Source organism: Balaenoptera acutorostrata, chromosome 5, assembly GCF_949987535.1.
Source record: "Balaenoptera acutorostrata chromosome 5, mBalAcu1.1, whole genome shotgun sequence".
Taxonomy (NCBI): Eukaryota; Metazoa; Chordata; class Mammalia; order Artiodactyla; family Balaenopteridae; genus Balaenoptera; species Balaenoptera acutorostrata.
This window is the reverse complement of record NC_080068.1, coordinates 40,008,549-40,029,323: the sequence shown is the minus strand read 5'-3', so window position 1 is coordinate 40,029,323 and position 20,775 is coordinate 40,008,549. Positions and strand designations below refer to the sequence as shown.

The window sequence follows — 20,775 nt, the reverse complement described above, 5'->3', positions numbered from 1 at the left end:
AGATATATTGAGTATTGTTTTAAAAATGACTTTTCCCATGATTGTTACAAACTAAAATTTCTTCTGTGTTTGTGACTAGGCATATGGTGACTGCTTTCCTAAAAATAAGCAAATCTTTCTTTACAGAGTGCTTTGAACATTTAGTCTGACTCCAAAATTATTAAAAATACTTTTTTTTGTGGCATTAGCCCTCCCCGCAAGTGAAGACACTTTGTGAGGAGTAAAGACCCTGTCCATTCCTTTAGACGTCCCTAGTTTTGGGTAACAGTAAAATGCCTGTGAAAGAGTGTAACTAAACTACCCCCTGCTACTTTAAGAGTGTGTTTGGGAATTTCCTGGTGGTCCAGTGGTCCGTGCTTTCCCTGCCAAGGGCCCAGGTTCAATCCTTGGTCAGGGAACTAAGATCCTGTAAGCTGTGCAGTGCGGCCAAAAAAAATGAAAAAAAAAACAAAAACATGCACTTGTTAGAGGAATGCTAGGATGATTGGGTTGTGTTCTTCCAGGGTTATGCTGTGGAAGTCACCGGTAGCGAGGCAGGGGCTCTCCTGAAAGAGGTGGACTTAGTTGATGTGTCCCTCATCCTTCATGGGTGGGCCCTGGGCTCTCAGAGCCTCCCTCTTGGGCAGGATGAGAGAAGTCTGGGGGTGATGGCATATCTTCCCTGGCAGCGGATCTACAGATAACCAGGGACCCCAAGCTGAAGTGAGACAAGTTGTAATTTGTCAATCAAATGATCTGGTTGCATGTTACCTGCTTATTTCTGTTCTATTATCCTCCAGCTTTTGGTAAAGTCTAATGTGAATGTTCCCGTCATTTTTCAGCTATTTCATTGGAAGGGAATAGTTCAATCTATGATTGGCCCAGAGTTGTACGGGAAGCAACATCCGCCTGAGGGCAGAGTGGGTGTAGCAGCCTTAATTAGTGGGAGATCCCCTAAGAGGTTTTAAATTCAAAGGAATAAGACATCAAACAAGATGTTCACTCTACCTTCATTTGAAGATCTCAGTTTAATTTCATCAAGGCTGTCAACCTAACAGATGTCCTTTTATTTAAATAAAGGTACTCAAATCTAGTCATGCAGTCTCCCACCAGACTTCTAAAGAACCAGGACATTTGAGGAACAGTAAGTTCTGACCTTTAATAGCAGCCACTGGCTTAATTCTTCATATTTTCCAAAAACCACACCCGCCTGCTGGAGTAGATAGCTCAGGGAAGTTGGCTGGACTCACTGTGCCTTGGGAGTTTTTAATCCCAGAGCTTCTCCTAATGTTTTCTTCTGCTCTGCCATCTCTCTCACATCCTGTCCTTTTCCATTTATTTCATCCTAAAATTAAAGAATTGTAGTGTGAAGGCCATTATTCCATTGAAGATGCAGCTGGAACCAGTGACTGGCATGGTTTTTATGCCTCGTACAGCTCCCGAACTTCCACCAACACATTCAGTTTTGCCACCCTTTTGAGGCTGTTGACTGTTAGTCCAGGCAAGGTATTGGAGATGGGGAAGCTGAGCCCTGGAGATAGTGGGTAACATCGTAGAGTGAGTGGCACTGGAATCTGCAGGCTGCCCCTTTGGGACGCTTCTCACCACACACTACATTATGCTGATCTTTTGGAATAAGGGAGTAAGGCATTAAAATTAGATAATTAAGAGATAAAAGTGGAGATTTTCCATCTTTTCCCTCTAGGCAAGTAAGCTGGTGAGAGAGAAATTTGGTGTTACTGAAAGACTTGTATATTCCAGAAGAAATTATTTCAGAAGTAATCCTTTAAATGAAACACTCCAAAATGAACTTAAAAATTCATCCTTTGTTTTTCTTGTTTAATAATTCAGGGGTTGACAAACGTTGTCTGTGAAGGGGCAGATGGCAAACATTTTAGGCTTTACTGCTCATGCATTCTTTGCTGCCGCTGCTCAATTTTGCAGCTCCTCACCTCTGCTGTTCCAGGACTGCAGCAGCTATAGACAATATGTACACAAATGGGCAGCGTTCCAATAAATGTTTACAAAAACAGGCAGCTGGGCCAGATTTGGCCAACAGGCCATAGTTTGCCGACCCCTAGTCTAGTCCATTCTTTTGGTTTCGGCTAACTTTATTCAGTGTACGTTTATAAGTTGGGATTAAAGCATTGGTTAATGTTATGTCAAATAGGAATGTTAAAAAAAAATCCCTCCCCCCCTTTGCCATTGGTAGCCTTGTTTTCCTTTAATTTTACTCGCTACTCTGAAATTTCTGGGCTAATCATGTCAGGAAACTAAGGAACTGTTTGGGGTGGGGATGTTCAATTCAATGTTTCATTTAAATTTACTACTGAACTTTTTCAGTCCTGGGGTTGTGACTGCTGGCTCAGTAAACAGAATGATACATTGGAGGTCTTGAAAAGAGTGTAAAATCATTTGAATTAAGAAGTCAGGCCAGATTCTGCACAGCAAGGCTTTGTAACGGGGGCTGGTACCTTGTGGGTGCTGGGACAGCGCTCTTTGGGGCGGCGAGGAGGAAAGAGGGTGTGGGAGGAGTGATCAGTTTTGCTTTTGTGATCATCTGTGGCCACAGTTGAGTCCATTTGCATTCTAAACTTTGACATCCCTGCTCTGTTCATTGCCTAAAATTGACAGTTTTGGGGGTGCACCCTATTTGAGATCATTGTTTCAGGCCGAGGAAAGCCCACAGGCCGTATGAGGGGATTGTTGCCAGAAGAAAGATCATTGAGGCCTAGGCCAGCCCAGTGGAGAGGATGACTGCAAAAAGCTGTCATCCCCACAAATAACCCAGAGTTCTTTGGACCCTTCCTATGAGAAATTTGGCGTTGGGGAACGAGGTGAGATGTGTGCAAACACCCCATGGCCAGTGATCCCTTTCTCAGCGGGGGTATGGGGGTCCCATCTCCTCTTCCAGACTTCTGCTCATCCTTCAAGCTCAGATGTCACTGCTCTTAATTAAATCATCTAAGGCCCCTCCATTTAGACTTGGTGTTTTTCTCCCCTATTCTTTAGCGCTTGTAACCAACCTTTACAATCACTCTTAGTGGTTCCCTGCTTTTGTATTTCTCCCGCTAGATTGTGGCCTCCTTAATTCTTTTGTCCCTAGGTCTAGCACATAAAAATCAATATTTACTGGAAACAAATAGGTCTTCTGTTACCGTTCTGTGAGGATTAAGATCTTGAGTCGGGCTACCTAAAACCATAGATAGATAAGTGCATTAGTGCTCTTAAATAACTTTAAGTGGCATAAATAATATTTTAAATGCAATTTTGTTTGAAGGAAATATTTTATAATCAGAGGCCTTGTTTAATATGTTATCAGTGTATTGGTAATTTTGAATGTTTGCTTATCATTTCCTTACAATGGATATATTAGCCTCGGCTTTTCAAAGAGAGAGTTAAAAATGAAAATGTTAAAGCATTATAAAGGACATAATCTCTCAAAATCCTGAAGTGTACTTCTTTTCTTTTTTAAATAATTGAGCCCTCAGATTCTCATTTACTAGCATTGAAGAAGGTGGAGGGATGCTTTATTAAGTTTGGTAAGTACCCTTTGTTTTATGCAAGTGAGCTGCCTGTTGGCACTGATGGGGAAAAGATGATCTAGTCTGCATATAAATGTTCCTGGCTGGGCCAAAATCCAGCCGAGAGAATCCTGACAAGCTTTGGAAGGCTCATAACACTGCTTAGCAGAGGTCGAAATGAAGGGAGACTTCTCCAGAAAAACAATGACTTACTGTTTAGCTTTAAGGCGATGCCAATTATAGTGGGTGGTAGGAGGTGAGCTGGGGTTAGGATGAAAATGAGAATATTTAGAAACATGTCATTGTTGCTTGTTGCCATATAAAATACCAATACATGTTTCCAGCTTTCTTCTCCTATAATAATCTCCCTGTTCTTCCTACTTGAAATGTCTGTGGAATGAAATGGAACAGATAATGAGACTGCCTCTAGTTTTTATGACATTAAGCTTTCTTTCTGTGAAAACAAGTGTGGCATGTGCAGTTAACCAAAAGAAGAGAGAACTGTAAGTCAAGAGGTAAAGGGGAAAAAAAGTGCCGATGGTTCTGTAAAAACACGTATAGGACATTTTCTTACATTACATTTTCATCGTCTGTTTTGTGTAATATGCAAGTAAGATTAACTATCCATGTGGCTTTATTCCATGTGATTGTTAGAGCCTGGAAACTTTTTCAGTCTTAGAAAGTTTCTCTCTTCATATGTGTGTCCACAGCAGTCTGTTTAACTAGGTTTAAAATATAATTGGCAGTGATTTCTACTACTTACAGTCGTGTGTTGATTGGGGAATGGAGAATCGTTAAATTTAGTTTTCAGATATCCTCTCCTGTTATGGAATGAGCTTCCTTAAATGGATGGAGGAAGAGCCCTACAATTTTGGGGGGTTTGTTCAGTAACCGAAAAATGTATTGGATCTCTGTGTACCCATTTAAAGAATAAGTGTTTCTGAATATTTTCTTCTTTAGAGCAATAAATTGCATCTTGCCAGTTTCCTTATTATCCCATTGTTCCCCACTGTTCTTATCAATACACAGACATTGCTTTTCCTTTCATTTTCCAAGTGTAAGCCTTTTCCTGTTGCTTTTTGCTGTTGGTTAGCAAGTCTAAAGGCTGAGCATTTGTTCTGGCTGAAGCTGTATTTGGTACTTTGGCCCAGTTTCAAACGGTTCTTCTTATCGTATGTGGTGCAATTGGTTTTCTGGAATGTGTGTTAGAAGTTCAGTCATTGGGAGGGACTCTTCCTTTGGAATGGTAAATCCTGTACAGTTTTCCAAGCTGTTCTATAGAATGTAATTTGTTTAATTTGGTGTGTGTTGGGAATTATCTGGTGCTTAAGCTGCTAAGTGACAAAAAATATCCACTTAGTATGTTTGATCTCTTATGACTGTAGAATTAGTCTCTTCTTTAAAAGAACAAAAAACAAACAAAAACAACAAAAAACTTGCTCCCGAATAATTTGAGAGAAGAGTTGTTTTTTTAATCCCTTTAGGGACATTTTAGCAGTCTCATGAGACACAAGATGAATTTGGAACTGATTTGTTTTTCTCTTGCTTTCTATATGGTACTTGAAATTTTGATGTATTAGCCATTTAGAGGATTCTGTCCATAACTGCCTAGTTTTTAAAAAATGACTGTCTTTTGAAAATGCTTCTGTTAACTTCAAGTTATATGATTTTCTTTTAAAAAAAAGGAAAGAAACCACTACTGTCTTTGCATCTGTATGCAGAATTCCATCCATTCAGCCAATATTCATTTAGCTTAATGGGTTAGAGCTGGGTACATAGTGAGGCACGGGCGAGAAAAGGTGACTGACCTTCTGCACATTCTTCATGGAGGTGGGGGGGGCGCCAGACATAGTTAAACAGATAAATGAACAGACAAGACAATTTTACTGATAAAAAGAGACAAAGCAGGGTGAAGTGCTAGAGAGGTCCTGCTGGGCGGGGAGAGTGGCCATTTAGGTGTGGGACCTGGATGAGGAGCTGATAATTACCGGAGATATTAGTGACAATGTTGTCCTCAGCTCTAGGACCGAGTGTCCAGACAGGGATCAGCAGCGCACAGCTCGATCTATTCCAGGCGTGGAAAGGCCAGTGTGGCTAGTAGTTGAGGAAGGGCATGGGGAGGGGAATAGATCTGGGAGGTAGCGGTTGAAAGGAAGTGGGGATGCCAGGCTTCTGGATTTTAGTCTTGAATGCTAAGGGCAACCTATAGAGGGGGCTTTCAGCAGTGGAAGGAGCCACATAATCTGATTTGCATTTTAAAATTATTTCTCTAGATCTTGTATTTTCTTTGTTTTTCCCACGATGCATTTATAGCAGCACAGAGAGATTTTTCATTGTGGGAGTTTTGTTGCTGAAGTTTTTACTCCTAGAGACAGCTTATTAATATTGTTCTGAATCTTGTTGATTTAAAATTAAATGTGTATTTGCTATAAATGTTACCCAAACTTTTTTTTTTTTCCTTTGGTGTAGTAATGCTTTTATGACTAATTGAAGAATAAAATCTGTAACATTAACTGATAAACATGCGGCGTTAGCTGAGGCAGCTTTCATGGCTGACCTAGGAAAGAATGATGTCAGCTTCCCTCTAGGTTTGAGTCATTTGATGGGTACAACAGTCTGGTAAAATCGGTTTTAGGTATCAGACAGTGAATCATATTTTGTCATCAAATAATAAATAAGACTGGCAGAATTCTGCAGAATTCTGGATTGTTTGCAATTGAGTAATGCCAGAATATAATCGTTTTAGTCAAAGACGTGTATTAAGTAAGCCTCACTATTTGCTAAGCTCTCAGGAATAGTCCTTGCCCTTAAGGAGCTCACAGTCTAACCAGGGAAATCTGTAGGCACGTATACAGTTCATCTTGTTTTTGTAAATGTAAACATGGGCAGATTGGCAAGAACAGAGGTATCCCAGAGAAAGAAATCATTCACAACAGGAGATGGGAGGTGAGAGTGGAGGTCGAGGCTAGAGGCAGTGATGTTTTGGACGGCTTTGAAAGTCAATTTAGGAGTTCATCAGGGAACTAGCAGAGAGAGGAGGGTTGTGCTTTCTCCCAGTTCCTTGTGTTCAGAGGGTTGAGAGGTGAGGGAGTGGGCGGAAAAGGGTTTGTGTCCATGAGGGTTGAAGGGTAAGTGGAAGCCAGGTGGTGAAGGGTTGCTTGGCACACCTACCCCTCAGCTTTAATCCTGTAGGCAGCAGGACACTCGGAAGGCTTATCAAATGGGTGAATAACAAGATCAGATTCATGATTTTTAGAAGGAGGCAGCTTTGTGGAGCAAATAGCCCAGGAGGAGGAGAAGTGAGGAAGCCCACACAACACTTCATTTGAATTTTGGATGCTTAATTGATTTAATGCCCCAAACATTTTTTTAAAGTTGGGTATGAATTAAATGAGGCAAACATTAAAACAAGCAAACAAAACTTTAAGCTTGCTTGTCTACATTCTTTCCTAGTTTGTGACCGCAGCATTCTTTTAATTTGTGGCTGTAATGATACAGACTTTCACCAGCCTCATTATTTTATAGGTATGTGATGTGGTCCTTCATGGTCAGTTGAGTGTGCAAGAAGAATGGCCTGGGAATGAGGCCAGAGCTCTGGTTGATCCTAGTACAGACCAGACTTGCAGGAAGAGCCAACAGCTCCTACCCGTGTTTCTGATGGGTGCCAAATGGGCACTGCCAACCAGCAGGCCGTCAGAGGCGAGGTGGCTCTGATCATCAGGGGTCTTTATAACTAAAGGGGGAGGTGTAAATAACTAGTCAGGGGGCAGATTTATCTCTAGTGATCCTGTTTCCCACTGTGGTGAGTAACTTCTTTGTCCTTTCAATTAACTGCAGGTGAGTACTATCAGCATTTTAGGGAACGCTTCTCAGAGACTAAGTTTTCTGGAATTTGTCAGTAACAATAAGATGTTTTCATTTCAAGTAACATTAAAAACACATATTTTATTAACTGCCAGCTATATGCATCGTCAAAATCTTTGAGAGTGGGAGTGATTTCTTCTCCCTGGTGTGGTTTGTGTAATTGTGTCATTGGCGCGATGGCCTTCCTCCGTCAGTACTAGTTTTCTGTTTTTTAAAATGTGTTTGGAAGGTACGGGACTTGGGGTACTGCACATGGGAATGCATTAGCTCATTCGTCTCCTTCCCCCTCATCCCACTTTTGTTGGGGCTGTGTATCCCCACCCACACCATTTCCCCCGTGCCCCCTCTAAGACCAAGTAGTGAGAAGACAAGTTCTTGTGCTTTTCCATCTATAGGGCAAAAAATGCCCCTCAAAATATATTTATATGATTAGAAAAATTATTTTTGTTTTTTTTATTTTTTGGCCTTGCCACGAGGCTTGAGGGATGGATCTTAGTTCCCCGACCAGGGATTGAACTCAGGCTCTCAGCAGTGAAAGCGGGGAGTCCTAACCACTGGACTGCCAGGGAATTCCCTATGTGATTTATTAAGAAGAACAAAATGGGTTATAGTGAGACTACTCCAATTAAAAAACAGCAGCTGCTGGTGTTTGAACTTTGGAACATAGTCTTCAATGCAGTTTTATGAAGGTGGGTCTATAGTTATTATTTAGCAACGATCTAAGACTGAGTTCAGGGTCCGAAATCAATTTTCAGAGGTTCTGATGAGAGTTATTGCCAAAATGAGCAACACCCCAATATTTCTTTACCCCTGATCTTGATACTGTTATATGGATATGAGGCTATTTCTTTTGGTTTTAATTAGAACATTTAACTACACAAATGAATGAATACTTCCTTGTGAAAAGCACATTAAAACAGAATTTTAAAGCAAGAAACTCCCTAAACCACCAAACTACCACCTACTCCCTCCACCCTGATCTGGTGCTCCTTCTTGATAGATTTTTGTAAAGTATATCCTTTCAGACCTTTGCTCCACATTAACATGCCTGCAGAGGACCTGGCAGATTCATTTTGAAAAGTAAATTAGCATGTCTCTCGTTAAAAGTGAAGTGACTCACTTTTTTCCCCCCAACCTTGCCCAGGTAGAGGCTGTTTCAATTTAAAACTCATAGCATGCCTTTAAGGTATATGAAGTATCTTAAAGGTTGATTGAATTTTGCAAAATGAAGTCACAACTCTTCTGGTATTTTAATGAGGCTGAGCATTTTGTGGCAAGCAGAAGTGAGTAGCAGAGAGAGCTGTTAGAGATGATCCTTTAGGAGCTCCTCCAGGAAAACAACTGTGACATACTGCTGTTTTGTCATTTCGCTTTGGCTGGTATTTATTTTTTATATCCTATCAGATTTTGTTTTAGGATTAGGTCTCTGATGTTTTCTTTATATTTATTGTGTGTGTTAAGTGGTGGGGCAGGTAATGAAGGTGATATCCTTGAAAGATTTAGCTGAGTGATTTTTATCATGAGAAAGCCGCTGGTGAATTCTTTCATGTGCACAGAGCGGGAGAGGAAAACATTTTCCATCCTTTGAAGCAACATTTCTTCTGCCTTCAAACATGGAGCCACTTTGATTTCTCATTTTAAAACGCATCTATGAGTGATACGGTTTAATGACAAAAAAAAAGTTGGACATTTTTTCATAAAGCCAATGTGCAAAATGTTCTCTGATCCCCGGATTGTAGGAGTAGAGGACATAGAAACAAAGGCCAGAAGATGGACTTAAAAAGTCAACAGGGGTGGCTTCCAAACTAAAAAAGTCACTTGCGCGACGAGTAATCACCCAAGCCTGCTCTCCTTTTGCCTCTGTCACTTCGTGACGTATATCTCTACTCTCTAATCCAGAGTTGCCTATCTTTTGTGAACAGACTTGTGAGTTTTATGTTTTGCTCTATCCTTTGTACGTTCAAACCAGAATGGCATAGTGCTGCTAAAACAGTGAAAAGACTCGTTCTTTTCGAGAATTAATGCACCCTGTCGATTTCAGGATTTACCCTGTCCTTCCCGCCAAATGTCTCTTCCATGCCCATGAAAATAAATACACAGGAGAAATTGCACTCTATCCTCCGAGAGAGAATTTAACTTTTAAACTTGAGTCGGTCACATCCATCAGAGGAAGGTCTGTGCGAAGTGACCGGTCAAGGGTGATAAATGAGTAGTCAGCTGTGCACAGCCTGCCCTGTGGGCCGAGTTGCCATGGAAGCGCCTGGTGGCATTCGGGGATCCTGCATGACTAACCTAGATTAGCAGCAGGGCCCTTGGGCTCAGCCTGGGGAAGGTGCTTATAGCCAGATGATAGCAGAGCCAGCATGCCCCCCGCATCCCAAGCCCAACTTGGGCCTTCCTTCCCCTCCTCCCACATAGGCTCTTTCCTTTTTTGGTGCAGGGGAAAGAGAAAAGGGGGGATCACTCTCACTAATCCTTACAGAGCTGTGATTTCTTCATTTTATCTCAATGTTCTAATGCATGGGCCCATACCGCCAAGGAGAAGCATTTGAAAAGTGGGAGTAAATGTGCCCTGACAGGCCCCAGCATGGGGTTGACCAGACGACTGCATTCAGGGGCTGACTGGGCAGCTCTGAATTCCTCAGGAGTTTCACCACCTCTCTGAAAGCGAGCGCACCCTGGCAGGTTTTAGCTTTCCAAGCTTTGTTCAGGCTCCCGTGCTGCTGATGGAGAGTGGTGGAATTCTGTCAGTGAAAACATCCGTGGCACAGCCCACCTTAGTAATGGCTCGTGAGTCTCACATGTCACCGCTCTCTCTCACCAGGCACTGGAAATTGAAGCCTGTGGTTTCCCCCATCGGTCTTTCTAGTTCACTTAATTAAAAAAAAAAAAAAATGTGGTAGAGGAGGTGGTTTGATGTATTTTGCAGAAATCTTTCTGAGGCATCGGTGTTGAAACTTGCAGATGGTGGACAGTAGTATATGATCCAAAAGCAAGAACCTGCCTACTGCAAAGTAAAGTTATTCCCTATCTAAAAATATTTTTGCACACTTTTGGTGGAACTCGTGGATGTCTGCTGGGTGGTCCGACTTTGCACCCGCCCCCCCCCCCCTCCCTGGGGCGGGGGCACGTCAGCGCGTGGACTTGTTTTTGAATGCAGCCAGCTGCTTCACATCACCATGTGACTTGTCTACCCCTCCCCCCCCCCCCCAGGTGGGGACTCCTGGGCTGACCAGAAAGCTGGCACTGAGGCCCTAGGAACATGGCCTAGGTCAGCCAGCCAGAAGTTAATGGGAGTGGAGCCCAGTATCGGGCATATAATGGCTACTTTAGTGCAAGTTTATTTATAGCCTGTTCTTGAAAGAAATTAACGTGAAGAGCCCCTTAGCACATTAGAGATGACTTGTGAATCCAGAGGTTATTTTGGGGTCAGTGACCTTAAATCTGTAAACTTAAAAAAGGCTCTAACATAAGAATTATAGCACAGTTTTTATAATTTGAAGAGCAACTTCATGCTGTCATGCCCCTCCCCCCATCATGCCCCCCCCCCCCCCCCCCCCCCCCGTTAAGAGGGCCCTCTGTTGGGTCCATGGGCAGGGACAGACCTGTATGGATACATTTAAGGGAACATGTGTTTTATGGCTCTGAGATGCTCCACTGGCAGGGATAATACCTGAATTGTCGATGTGTACCTCTTTGAGACTAAGGGATTATGAGCAATTATGAGTGATTGTAAATTACCACATTTTAGCATGCTTTCTTTGTTTGCTCTATTTAATATAGCCTGAAAGCTTTACTAGCCACCGAACTGTGACTCAGAACGGAAGCTTTGGTGTCAGGCGGCTTGCACTTGAATTTTCAGGTCTACCATTTAATAGCAGGTTAATCACTGAGCCTTATTTTTTTTCACCTGGGAAACGGGATTAATCATCTCCTTCTCACAGGGTAGTTGTGAATATTAAATAGGAGGCTGATGTGATTTGCCTAAAGCTGTGCTCACTGATTCGCAGGTGCTAAGTGGGAGCCGTCCTTGGCTCTGGTGCTCTCATAATTGCTATTGTTTCTTGGTAAGCCTAAAGCGATCCATACAGCCCCCAAAGACTGTGCTCTCTCGTACTCTTCAGAACCACCTAGAAACTTGTTTAACATGCAAATATCAGGTGCCACATCAGATTGAATCAGAAACCCTGGGGGCAGGTCTCTATGATCTGTGTTTGAACAAGTTCTCCAGGTGCTTCGATGCTCACTGAAGTTTGAGAACCTCTTATCTAATGCAAAGAGCCATGTAGAAATCAGTGAAGGAGAACTTGTACAGTAGTCCCTTGGTACCTGCAGGGGACTGGTTCCAGGACTGCTGCTGACATCAAAATCCGTGGATGTTCAAGTCCCTCATATGAAATGGCCTAGTATGGTCCTTCCAAGTCTGTGAGTTCCACATCTCCAGACATGGAGGGTCAACTGTAACTCACTCTCTGTGAACAGTGACAAAGTCTGGCAAGCCTGATGTTGGGGTGAGGTTATCCTGTGAGAGCAGGAATGCTTTTTTTCCTTCATACCAGAGGAAAAACTGCCACCTTTAATTAAGAGAAGTGGTTGTCAACTTGTAATTATTCAAAGGTAATTACAGAGTTTACGAATCACGTAGGACATTTACTGCTTCCTAAAGTCCCCTCATTTAAAATTCTTCCATCCGCCCCCTCCTTGCTTGCACCTTGGTTTAAAAACAACAGTGGTGTGTAAGAGGCTGAACAATGGTTTACTCATGCTACTAATTGTGTTAATGTTTTTAAAATGTAAACTTCCCCTGATTTCAAAATGGAACCAAGAAAAAGAAAATGCTCATGAAAAAATTTGCCTGATACTTTAACAAACCATTCCTTAAGCCATTGTAAACTTAGTAATAAGTAAAAGCCAAATAAACCAGAAAGCTGCCCAGTATGACTGGCAAAACCCTGTTAGTTGCAAGGAGAAGGTAGACAGCCTAGAAGAATGAGGGCTCACAGCTTACCCTATGTCATCATCCTGGGGCTTGGACTGGTCACTTCCTGTTTCTTCTGCCGCCTTCTGCCCTGCCCAGGGGCCTTGGTGAGTGAGACCCAGGAGGGAGTTGCCCAGCAGACAGTGTGGGTGAGAATGAGTTTCTCTCACCAAGTTTAGGCCTCATAAAACTCATCCTACCAGTGACACTTGTGATATCTTTTCCTCACCTCACTATTTTTGGGTTTCTCAGTTGAAGGGTGATGGTGAATAAGAAAAAAAATACACTCAAAGCTCATCTCAGAATTGGTATAATATTACATATGTCTGCCAGTGAAATCTGGCTGTGGCTTTTAAACTTTTTTTTTTTTTTTAAACTAATGAAGTCAGACCTTTAATTAAGCAGAATCCTTAATTTAGTAGAATTCCCTCCCGGTAGGAGGCCTGTGCCTCAATTTTTGAATCCCAAAGCAGTAAGCCAGTGTTTGGAGTTTTGTAAAATTGGGTTCTTCTCATTATTTTTGTAGCAGCTTTGATTATTTTGGAATAAAAATCTAGAAGTGTGCTAAAGCCTAACTGATGCTGAGATAAGGCTGAGCTGATCGATTTAGAAATACTTTAGTAATTTTAAAACCACTGTAGCTTTTCTTAAATGTATGTGCAGTTGACAGGAAAATTAAGCAAGGACCCCGAGCAGCCTGATAGTTGAGGTGCTCTGTTACACACGCTCGCTTTTCAGTCTGGGACTGAGAATTTTGCCATTTGGGGTGCCCTTTCTGAGGCAAAGGTAGCGATTACTTAGAAGTGGGCAGAGCTCTGTCTCTTAAAGCAGAGCCATAGGCCAGGAACATTCAACAAGCAGTCAAGCTATAGAAACTCCACTGACATAACCAGCAGAAACAGACAAGGGAGAACTCCCTTTGTGGTGAGACTAGCAGAGCAGACACCCTTGCAAAGCAGCTTCCCCTTCTATGTGCACCCTGTGTGGGCTGTCTGTACCAGGTAGCTTTGGAAAAGAGAAGCTTGGGAGTTCAAGTTGCTTAGAGGACAGTTGCATGCCCTACCCCTCCCTGCAAACAAAGTGGCTGTGAAGCAAGTTTGAAGGAAAAAAATTATTTCCTGATCAACCCTCTTTTTTGGCTCCCATGGTCGGATGTTAATGGTACACATTGTGTGTGTGTGTGTTTTGAGCCAACAAGAATTACCAAAATTGGGGCTTCCCTGGTGGCGCAGTGGTTAAGAGTCCACCTGCCAATGCAGGGGACGCGTGTTCGAGCCCTGGTCCACGAAGATCAGACATGCCGCGGAGCAACTAAGCCCGTGCGCCGCAACTACTGAGCCTGCGCTCTAGAGCCTGTGAGCAACAACTACTGAAGCCCGTGCACCTAGAGCCCGTACTCCACAACGAGAGAAGCCACCGCGATGAGAAGCCCGCACACAGCAACAAAGAGTAGCCCCCGCTCCCCGCAACTAGAGAAAGCCCGCGCGCAGAACGAAGACCCAATGCAGCCAAAAATAAATAAATTTTTTAAAAAAATTACCAAAATCATAAAACAATTGAAAGGAATTCTTGAGTGATCAACAGGTCCATTGTGCTACTGTCAACCAGAAATAAGTCTGTCTGAAATGTGTGAGATTCAGACTTCTTAAAGAAGACTCCATAAGCCAGTTTCTGTTTTAGTTTTTCCTCAGTGTTTTTAGTATGTTGACTAACATAAATGTTCACTTTGCTGTTCTCTTAAAATCTGATATCAAGATACCCATCATCTAGGAAAAGTTTTTGCTACGGTGATCTAAGCAGATAATTCTTTACTACATCCCGGTGAATTCAACAGGGTAGCTTAGCCTTCTGCACACCCCTCACCCCCCACCCCTGCCTGTGCCCTCCCGCTTCCCCCAACCTGTAGATTGAAGGGCTATGGAAATAGCAGACACTCATTTTTTAGATGATTATAATTTTTTAAAAGCTGTTTTTGCACGCCGTGTCTTTCAGTTAAATTTAAAAATTACAAGTAATATACTGTAAGCATAGTGGCTATTTTTAAATTAAAAAACATTTAATGTTTAGCTTCTATGCAAAGTACCATGCTTGAGCACCAGGAGGCAGAAAAATATGAGAGGTTCTATTATGATGGGCTGGACATTCAAGGTGAACGCAGAGAAGGGGAGAGAACCAATCAGTATATTAAGTCAGGTGGATTTGAGAAAGCCTTTAGAGTGGGTGAAATTGGAATCACTCCCGATTTTCGCTGGTAGCTGAAAATTGGGTATAGGAGTATGTGGTTGAGAGAGACAGAGAGGAAATTCGTGTCATTAGAGTGAAAGCATCGAAGTCCAGGATATCACTGAGGAGCAGGGAGTGGTCTGGAGTGACTGAAATACAGAGGTGGTTTGAGGGAATTTTGTAGGTAAACTGGTCCTGGAAGAACGGTTATCTTTCAGTAAAAGGGGGTTCTGGGGTGGGGGTGGATTAGAGCAAGAGGCTGCCCTTTACCGGGTATGTTTGGGGAATGGACATGACTGTTAGGTAGAATGCATATGGTAGGCCTGCAGGGAGACAGCAAGGTAATTTTTAGGGTAGGTCTGTGCTAGATTATGGGGGAATTTTAATGCCAAAGCAAGGGTTCAGAGTTTATTCTGCAGTAGCAAAGAGCCATCGAACGCTGGTTATTTTAAAATATGGATGGTGACATGAGAACCAGAGCCTTAGATCAGATTTCTCTCCTTGAGAAGGCTAAATTAGAGGGACAAGATGTGGAGGCAGGGAGACCAGTAAGTAGGCTCTTGTCAGAGGAAGTCAGAGAAGTCCTGAGAGGGCCTAGGTGCCGGGAAAGGGGTGGGGGAGGGTGTCTGACATCAGGGCTAGAATTTCTAAGGTACATAGAGCCTTGGAGAAACAGTTGAATATTTTCCGATTTATTCAAATAATGTTGGGGGGAAAGATTCAGTAGATACTCTAAAGCAAGTCTATGAGGACAAAAGTCTTAATAGTTCTTATTTTCATTGTTCTTACATATCACATGTCGGGGTTGGGAGGGCGTGGCCCGAGTTGCTGACCTAAGGTAAGCCCACTTTTGGTTTGCATTCTAAAACTGCACTCTTTTGGGTTTCCAGCTTCATGATTTGTTTGCCAGTAGATGCATTTTTAACCCCTTTGGTGCCGGGGCTGATGATTTAGGATACATTTTTATGTGGTTTAAACAGTGCAATCAGATTATAGTTTTTCAGTAGGTAGAGCTGACATCTAAAATTGGATTTTCCCATCCTTGACATTTGAAATGAGAAATAAAAGTTATCTTTTCAGGTTTACATGCCAAGACTCTTCCAGTAGAGTAGGCTGAGAATAAAGTAAATGCTGTTTTGGGTGCCTGGTAATCTTTTAATTATGAAATAAGCCTTTGGATTTTAATCTTCCAAAATATAAAATACTGATTCAGGAAAACAGCCTTTTTAAAGTTCACATCCTGCTGACTCCTTCAGATGAAAAGCGTCCACCTCTACCCTGTATTTTGCAAGGCGAAAGTAAAAATATCATTAATCTTGTCTCAGTCCCACCACTGACTATAAAAGACTCTTCCATTTGGAGTCAGTCCTGAGCCATGAAGCCAGTAGCCCAGAGTGAACTCTTAGTTTTCCAGAACCAGGACCCGAAGCTGGAGGGTCACGGCCAGCTGACTGAGGCCTTATTCTAGGAGTGGGATGAGGGACTTGGGCTTTCTTTAAACCAGCTCCCTTGTCGTCGAGGCTTCTTGAGCTGTCCTTGCCTCCCTCACACATGTACGTATGCACAGCAAAGCTTGGATACTGATAAACTTTGTTTTTGTTCTTTTGTGGCATCTGAAGCAGCTTGTACAATGAAGACAGAAACCTGCTTCGAATTAGAGAGAAGGAAAGACGCAACCAGGAAGCTCACCAAGAGAAAGAGGCATTTTCTGAAAAGATTCCCCTTTTTGGAGAGCCCTACAAGGTAATTTTTTTCTTTTTTTTAAAAATTTATTTATTTTATTTATTTTTGGCTACATTGGGTCTTCGTTGCTGCGTGGGCTTTCTCTAGTTGCTGCGAGCGGGGGCTACTCTTCGTTGCGGTGCGCAGGCTTCTCATTGCAGTGGCTTGTCTTGTTGCGGAGCATGGGCTCTAGGCACGCAGGCTTCAGTAGTTGCGGCACGCGGGCTCAGTAGTTGTGGCGTGCGGGCTCTAGAGCGCAGGCTCAGTAGTTGTAGCGCACGGGCTTAGTTGCTTCCGCAGCATGTGGGATCTTCCCGGACCATGGCTGGAACCCGTGTCCCCTGCATTGGGAGGTGGATTCTTAACCACAGCACCACCAGGGAAGTCCTACAAGGTAATTTCTTGAATATGAGAAAGTCTGATTTATCACCATATTTGACTTCATGATGAAAGTGAGTTTGAACAAGGGTCACACTTGTGAAAATAAGACAACTTATCCTAGAGATCGTTTTTGAAAACAAAATATGAAAATCTTCTGAACCTCAGTAGTCAAAATTACTAAAGTTTGTGGTTTTCTTTTGTAATGTTCGTCTCCTGTATTTAGTAATATTTGTCCATGGCAGGCTTCTCAGCAGGGGAATTGAGTCGACATTGCATGTTAAATTCTGTGTTACACATTAAATTGAGGTGTTTCTTTTCTAATGGCATTATGTAACATGGTTTACTAAACAATGGTTTTCCTCCCCCTCTTTTTCCCCCTCAGTATCTAACTCTGCTGTCTTTTCTTTTTTTAGACAGAAAAAGGTGATGAGCTCTCCAGTCGAATACAGAACATGCTGGGAAACTATGAAGAGGTGAAGGAGTTCCTTAGTACCAAGTCCCACCCTCAACGCTTGGATGCTTCTGAAAATAGGTTGGGAAAGCCGAGATACCCCTCATTTCCTGAGAAGGGGAGCAGCATTCCATCTCACTCCTTCCACACTAGTGTCCACCACCAGCCTATTAATACTCCTGCCTCTGGACCACTTCCTATTGGTACCATTAGCCACAACCCAAAGATGGCGCAGCCAAGAATGGAACCAATGCCAAGTCTCCATGTCAAAAGCTATGGCCCACCGGACAGCCAGCACATGACCCAAGATCGCCTTGGTCAGGAGGGGTACAGCTCTAGTCATCACAAAAAGGGTGACCGCAGGGCTGATGGAGACCACTGTGCTTCAATGACAGACTCAGCTCCAGAGAGGGAGCTTTCTCCTTTGTTCTCTTTGCCTTCCCCAGTACCCCCTTTGTCACCTGTACATTCCAACCAGCAGACTCTTCCCAGGACGCAAGGAAACAACAAGGTTCACAGCAGTAACAGTAACAATAAAAGCTACTGTCCGGCCAAGTCTCCCAAGGACCTACCGGTAAAGGTCCATGATAAAGAGACCCTTCAAGACAGTTCAGTAGCAGTTGCCAGCCTTGGGGTAGCCCCTCCCCAGCCACCTTCTCAGACTTTCCCCCCACCCCCCCTCCCCTCAAAAAGCCTTGCAATGCAGCAGAAGCCCACGGCTTATGTCCGGCCCATGGATGGTCAAGATCAGGCTCCTAGTGAGTCTCCTGAACTGAAACCACTGCCGGAGGACTACCGGCAACAGAGTTTTGAAAAAACAGACTTAAAAGTGCCTGCCAAAGCCAAGCTCACTAAGCTGAAAATGCCTTCTCAGTCAGTCGAGGTGAGTGGAAGTTCACATCTGAGGCAATTCCAGTGTGAAGAAAGATTTGAGGTGGAAGTTTCTAGAGGTTTAGGAACAGGGGTGTCAGTGGCCTTTGTTCAGGGAGATTCCTTTCTGGCTTTAGGATCTCGTTGACCCACAAGAAACTCAGGTCTGAGGTGGATTACTGATGACAGATACTGAAATATGATTCGTAGAAAGTTAAAAAAAAAAAATCTTTTTATTGAGCCATGATTTACATACAGTAAAATATAGAAATGGGAAGAGGGTAGTTTGCTCTGTTTTGGAAAATGTATACACCTGAAAAATGGATACACCTATACAACCCACAACCCAACTGAGGCAGAGGACATTTCTATCATGAGAGTTTCAGGAAGGTTTTGAGCTGTCTTTGATTTTTGGGGGCTTTGGGGAACACTGGCTTCTTTAAAGACATTGGAAAGAAAAAAAATTTTTTTGGTTAATATTTCCTCTGCCCCAGTTAGTTTTTCCTGAGATCCAAACCATAAAAAAGTGAAAACAAGAGGTCAAAATGTTAGAGGCGAAGTATTAATTTTTAAAGATTTGTTCCCTATAAATTATAAGAAACTGTGAAACTAAATTTCTGTTCTAATATATTTTATTTACCACCTACGAAAAAAGAGTGGAGGTGTGACGACATCTCATTTGAGAGTGAGTCACAAATATAATATAGAACGTTATTCAACTATGGCTTTTTCAAGTAAACAAAATACTTTATCTTTTTAAACAAAGGAAAAATTCCTTTTTCTGCTCCTTTGACAAATGGCAACGTGGTGTTTGAATGAGGAGAATCAGAGCACACATTCTATCACTGAAATTCTAAATTAACACCGGTTACTCAGATTTGTAGTGCAAAGTGAAATGTTTGAAGTGAATTTATTTTAGCGCTTATCTGTTAAGGTAAAGTCTGTGGTTGAGTTACATCCATTGTATAAACATTCTAATTTGCATATCCCATCCTCAAAGACTTGTATGTGCACCCAGATACCAGCTTTACATCAGTTTTACATAGTGCTAGAAGGCAAAATTCCTTAAGGTTTAAAAAAAGAAAAAAAAAGAAAAAATTCCAGGATCCATAGCTGGAAAGATAACCCTTATCTTGAAGGAGGAAAATCTGTTCCTTTGTGGTGTCAGCTTTTGGTTTAGAAGAGGTTAGGGTTCTGTCCATAGTCAGCTGTTGAGCTGGAGTGTCTCCGGATGTCTTTAGAATGTGACTGGTTTGGAGGCTGAGGAAAAATTAGAAAGGGGGCTGAGGAAAAATTAGAAAGGGGAGTAAAGCACGTGGTAGAAATGACCAAGATGGCAGAACAATCCCTGTAACCCCATAAGCTATGCAGATTCACTGCAATGAGCCATTTACTGAACATTTTGTGCTCTGATGGGTGGTAGGGGTAGGGAACAGAATGAAGGTGGAGAAGAATAAAGTGAGGTCTTCCCACCTCCTATGGTCAGTCAGCCTACCTTATAATTCAGAAAGAACTTAATGGAATTTTCTTTATTTATCAAATAAGGTCTGTTCTATTTTCCTAGTTTAAAAAAAAAAAAAAGGTAAGGGGACAATTTAACATGTTTTCTTTAAAAAGAAAACTAAGCAACTAAAAATTGCTTTAAAACAATTCTAAGACCAATTGACAAATATTTGCATTGTCTACCAAATACCCAACCATATGTATAAGCACAGGGTGGGATGCCAAAGAAGTACTGGTCCCTGCCTCAGAGAGATGACAGTCTAGCCTGGAGATCAGCCTACACATATGAAACAGTTAGAGAACTGTTTGCTACTAGGTGCATAGAGAAAGTTTCAAACATCAGCCTTAAGACAGTGAACCCATGTAAATTCAGCCAACAGGTTTTCTGGTAGACCTTTTAGGTTAGAGGATCCCAGTTAACCTTTGCTTTCCTGGTGAAAAAAAGATAAGGTGAGTTGAGATTTCTCCAGGGTCTTACAGCTCCTCAGATTTAATACATATTTCAAACGTAGGACCGCATTAGACGGTCCTTGCATATTTTCTGAGTGGACAGTTGAACAAAATCATCCATAGATGTGGTAAGAGAATGGGGTTTTCTTGGCTTTTCTTGATCTGCTGTCAACAATTGAGTAGATGTAAATGTTTCCTCTTCAGCCTGTGTTTGCAGTCAACCTTCATTTTAACATGATATCTCCCTCTGGCCTCTCTAATCAGGGTTCTCAGGCCAGTGGCAGCTGTGGTGCTAACTGCCTTGGAGACCCTGGGTGGTGTTGGTGGCATGGGAGGATGGAGCTGAGGGGTCAGGCAGTTGGAGGGCTCTGGGCAAAGAACTTGTAATGAAGGGGGAGTAAGTCTGGGAAACAGGGATATTGCTGCTCTCTGGTGAGCGTTTAGATTTGGTTTAGTAAGATCTCACGTTTCACAGACTTACCATTAATTTTCTGTTTGTACCCAATAAAATGGCTATTTTTTTAAGGTTTTAAAAACACGTAGGGGCTTACCTGATGGCTCAGTGGTTAAGAATCTGCCTGCCAATGGCAGGGGACATGGGTTCGAGCCCTCGTCCGGGAAGATCCCACATGCCACAGAGCAACTAAGCCCGTGTGCCACAACTACTGAGCCTGCGCTCTAGAGCCCGTGAGCCACTACTACTGAGCCCATGTGCCACAACTACTGAGCCTGCACTCTAGAGCCTGTGCTCTGCAACAAGAGAAGCCACCGCAACGAGAAGCCCACGCACAGCAACGAAGACCCAATGCAGCCAAAAATAAATAAAATAA

At 42.6% G+C, this 20,775-nt stretch overlaps 1 protein-coding gene across 9 annotated transcripts in view; it reads left to right on the top strand.

Moving 5' to 3' along the window:
* AFF1 (ALF transcription elongation factor 1) overlaps positions 1-20,775 on the top strand; it is a 207,162-nt gene that overhangs the window by 98,720 nt on the left and 87,667 nt on the right. For 7 of the 9 annotated variants that reach the window (XM_057546862.1, XM_057546857.1, XM_057546861.1 and 4 more), the window contains 2 exons: positions 16,188-16,311; positions 17,085-18,005. In XM_057546862.1, the coding sequence (XP_057402845.1) occupies positions 16,188-16,311; positions 17,085-18,005 (1,045 nt within the window). The remainder of the gene's footprint in view (positions 1-16,187; positions 16,312-17,084; positions 18,006-20,775) is intronic. The other 2 variants (XM_057546856.1, XM_057546860.1) reach the window with 1 other exon arrangement.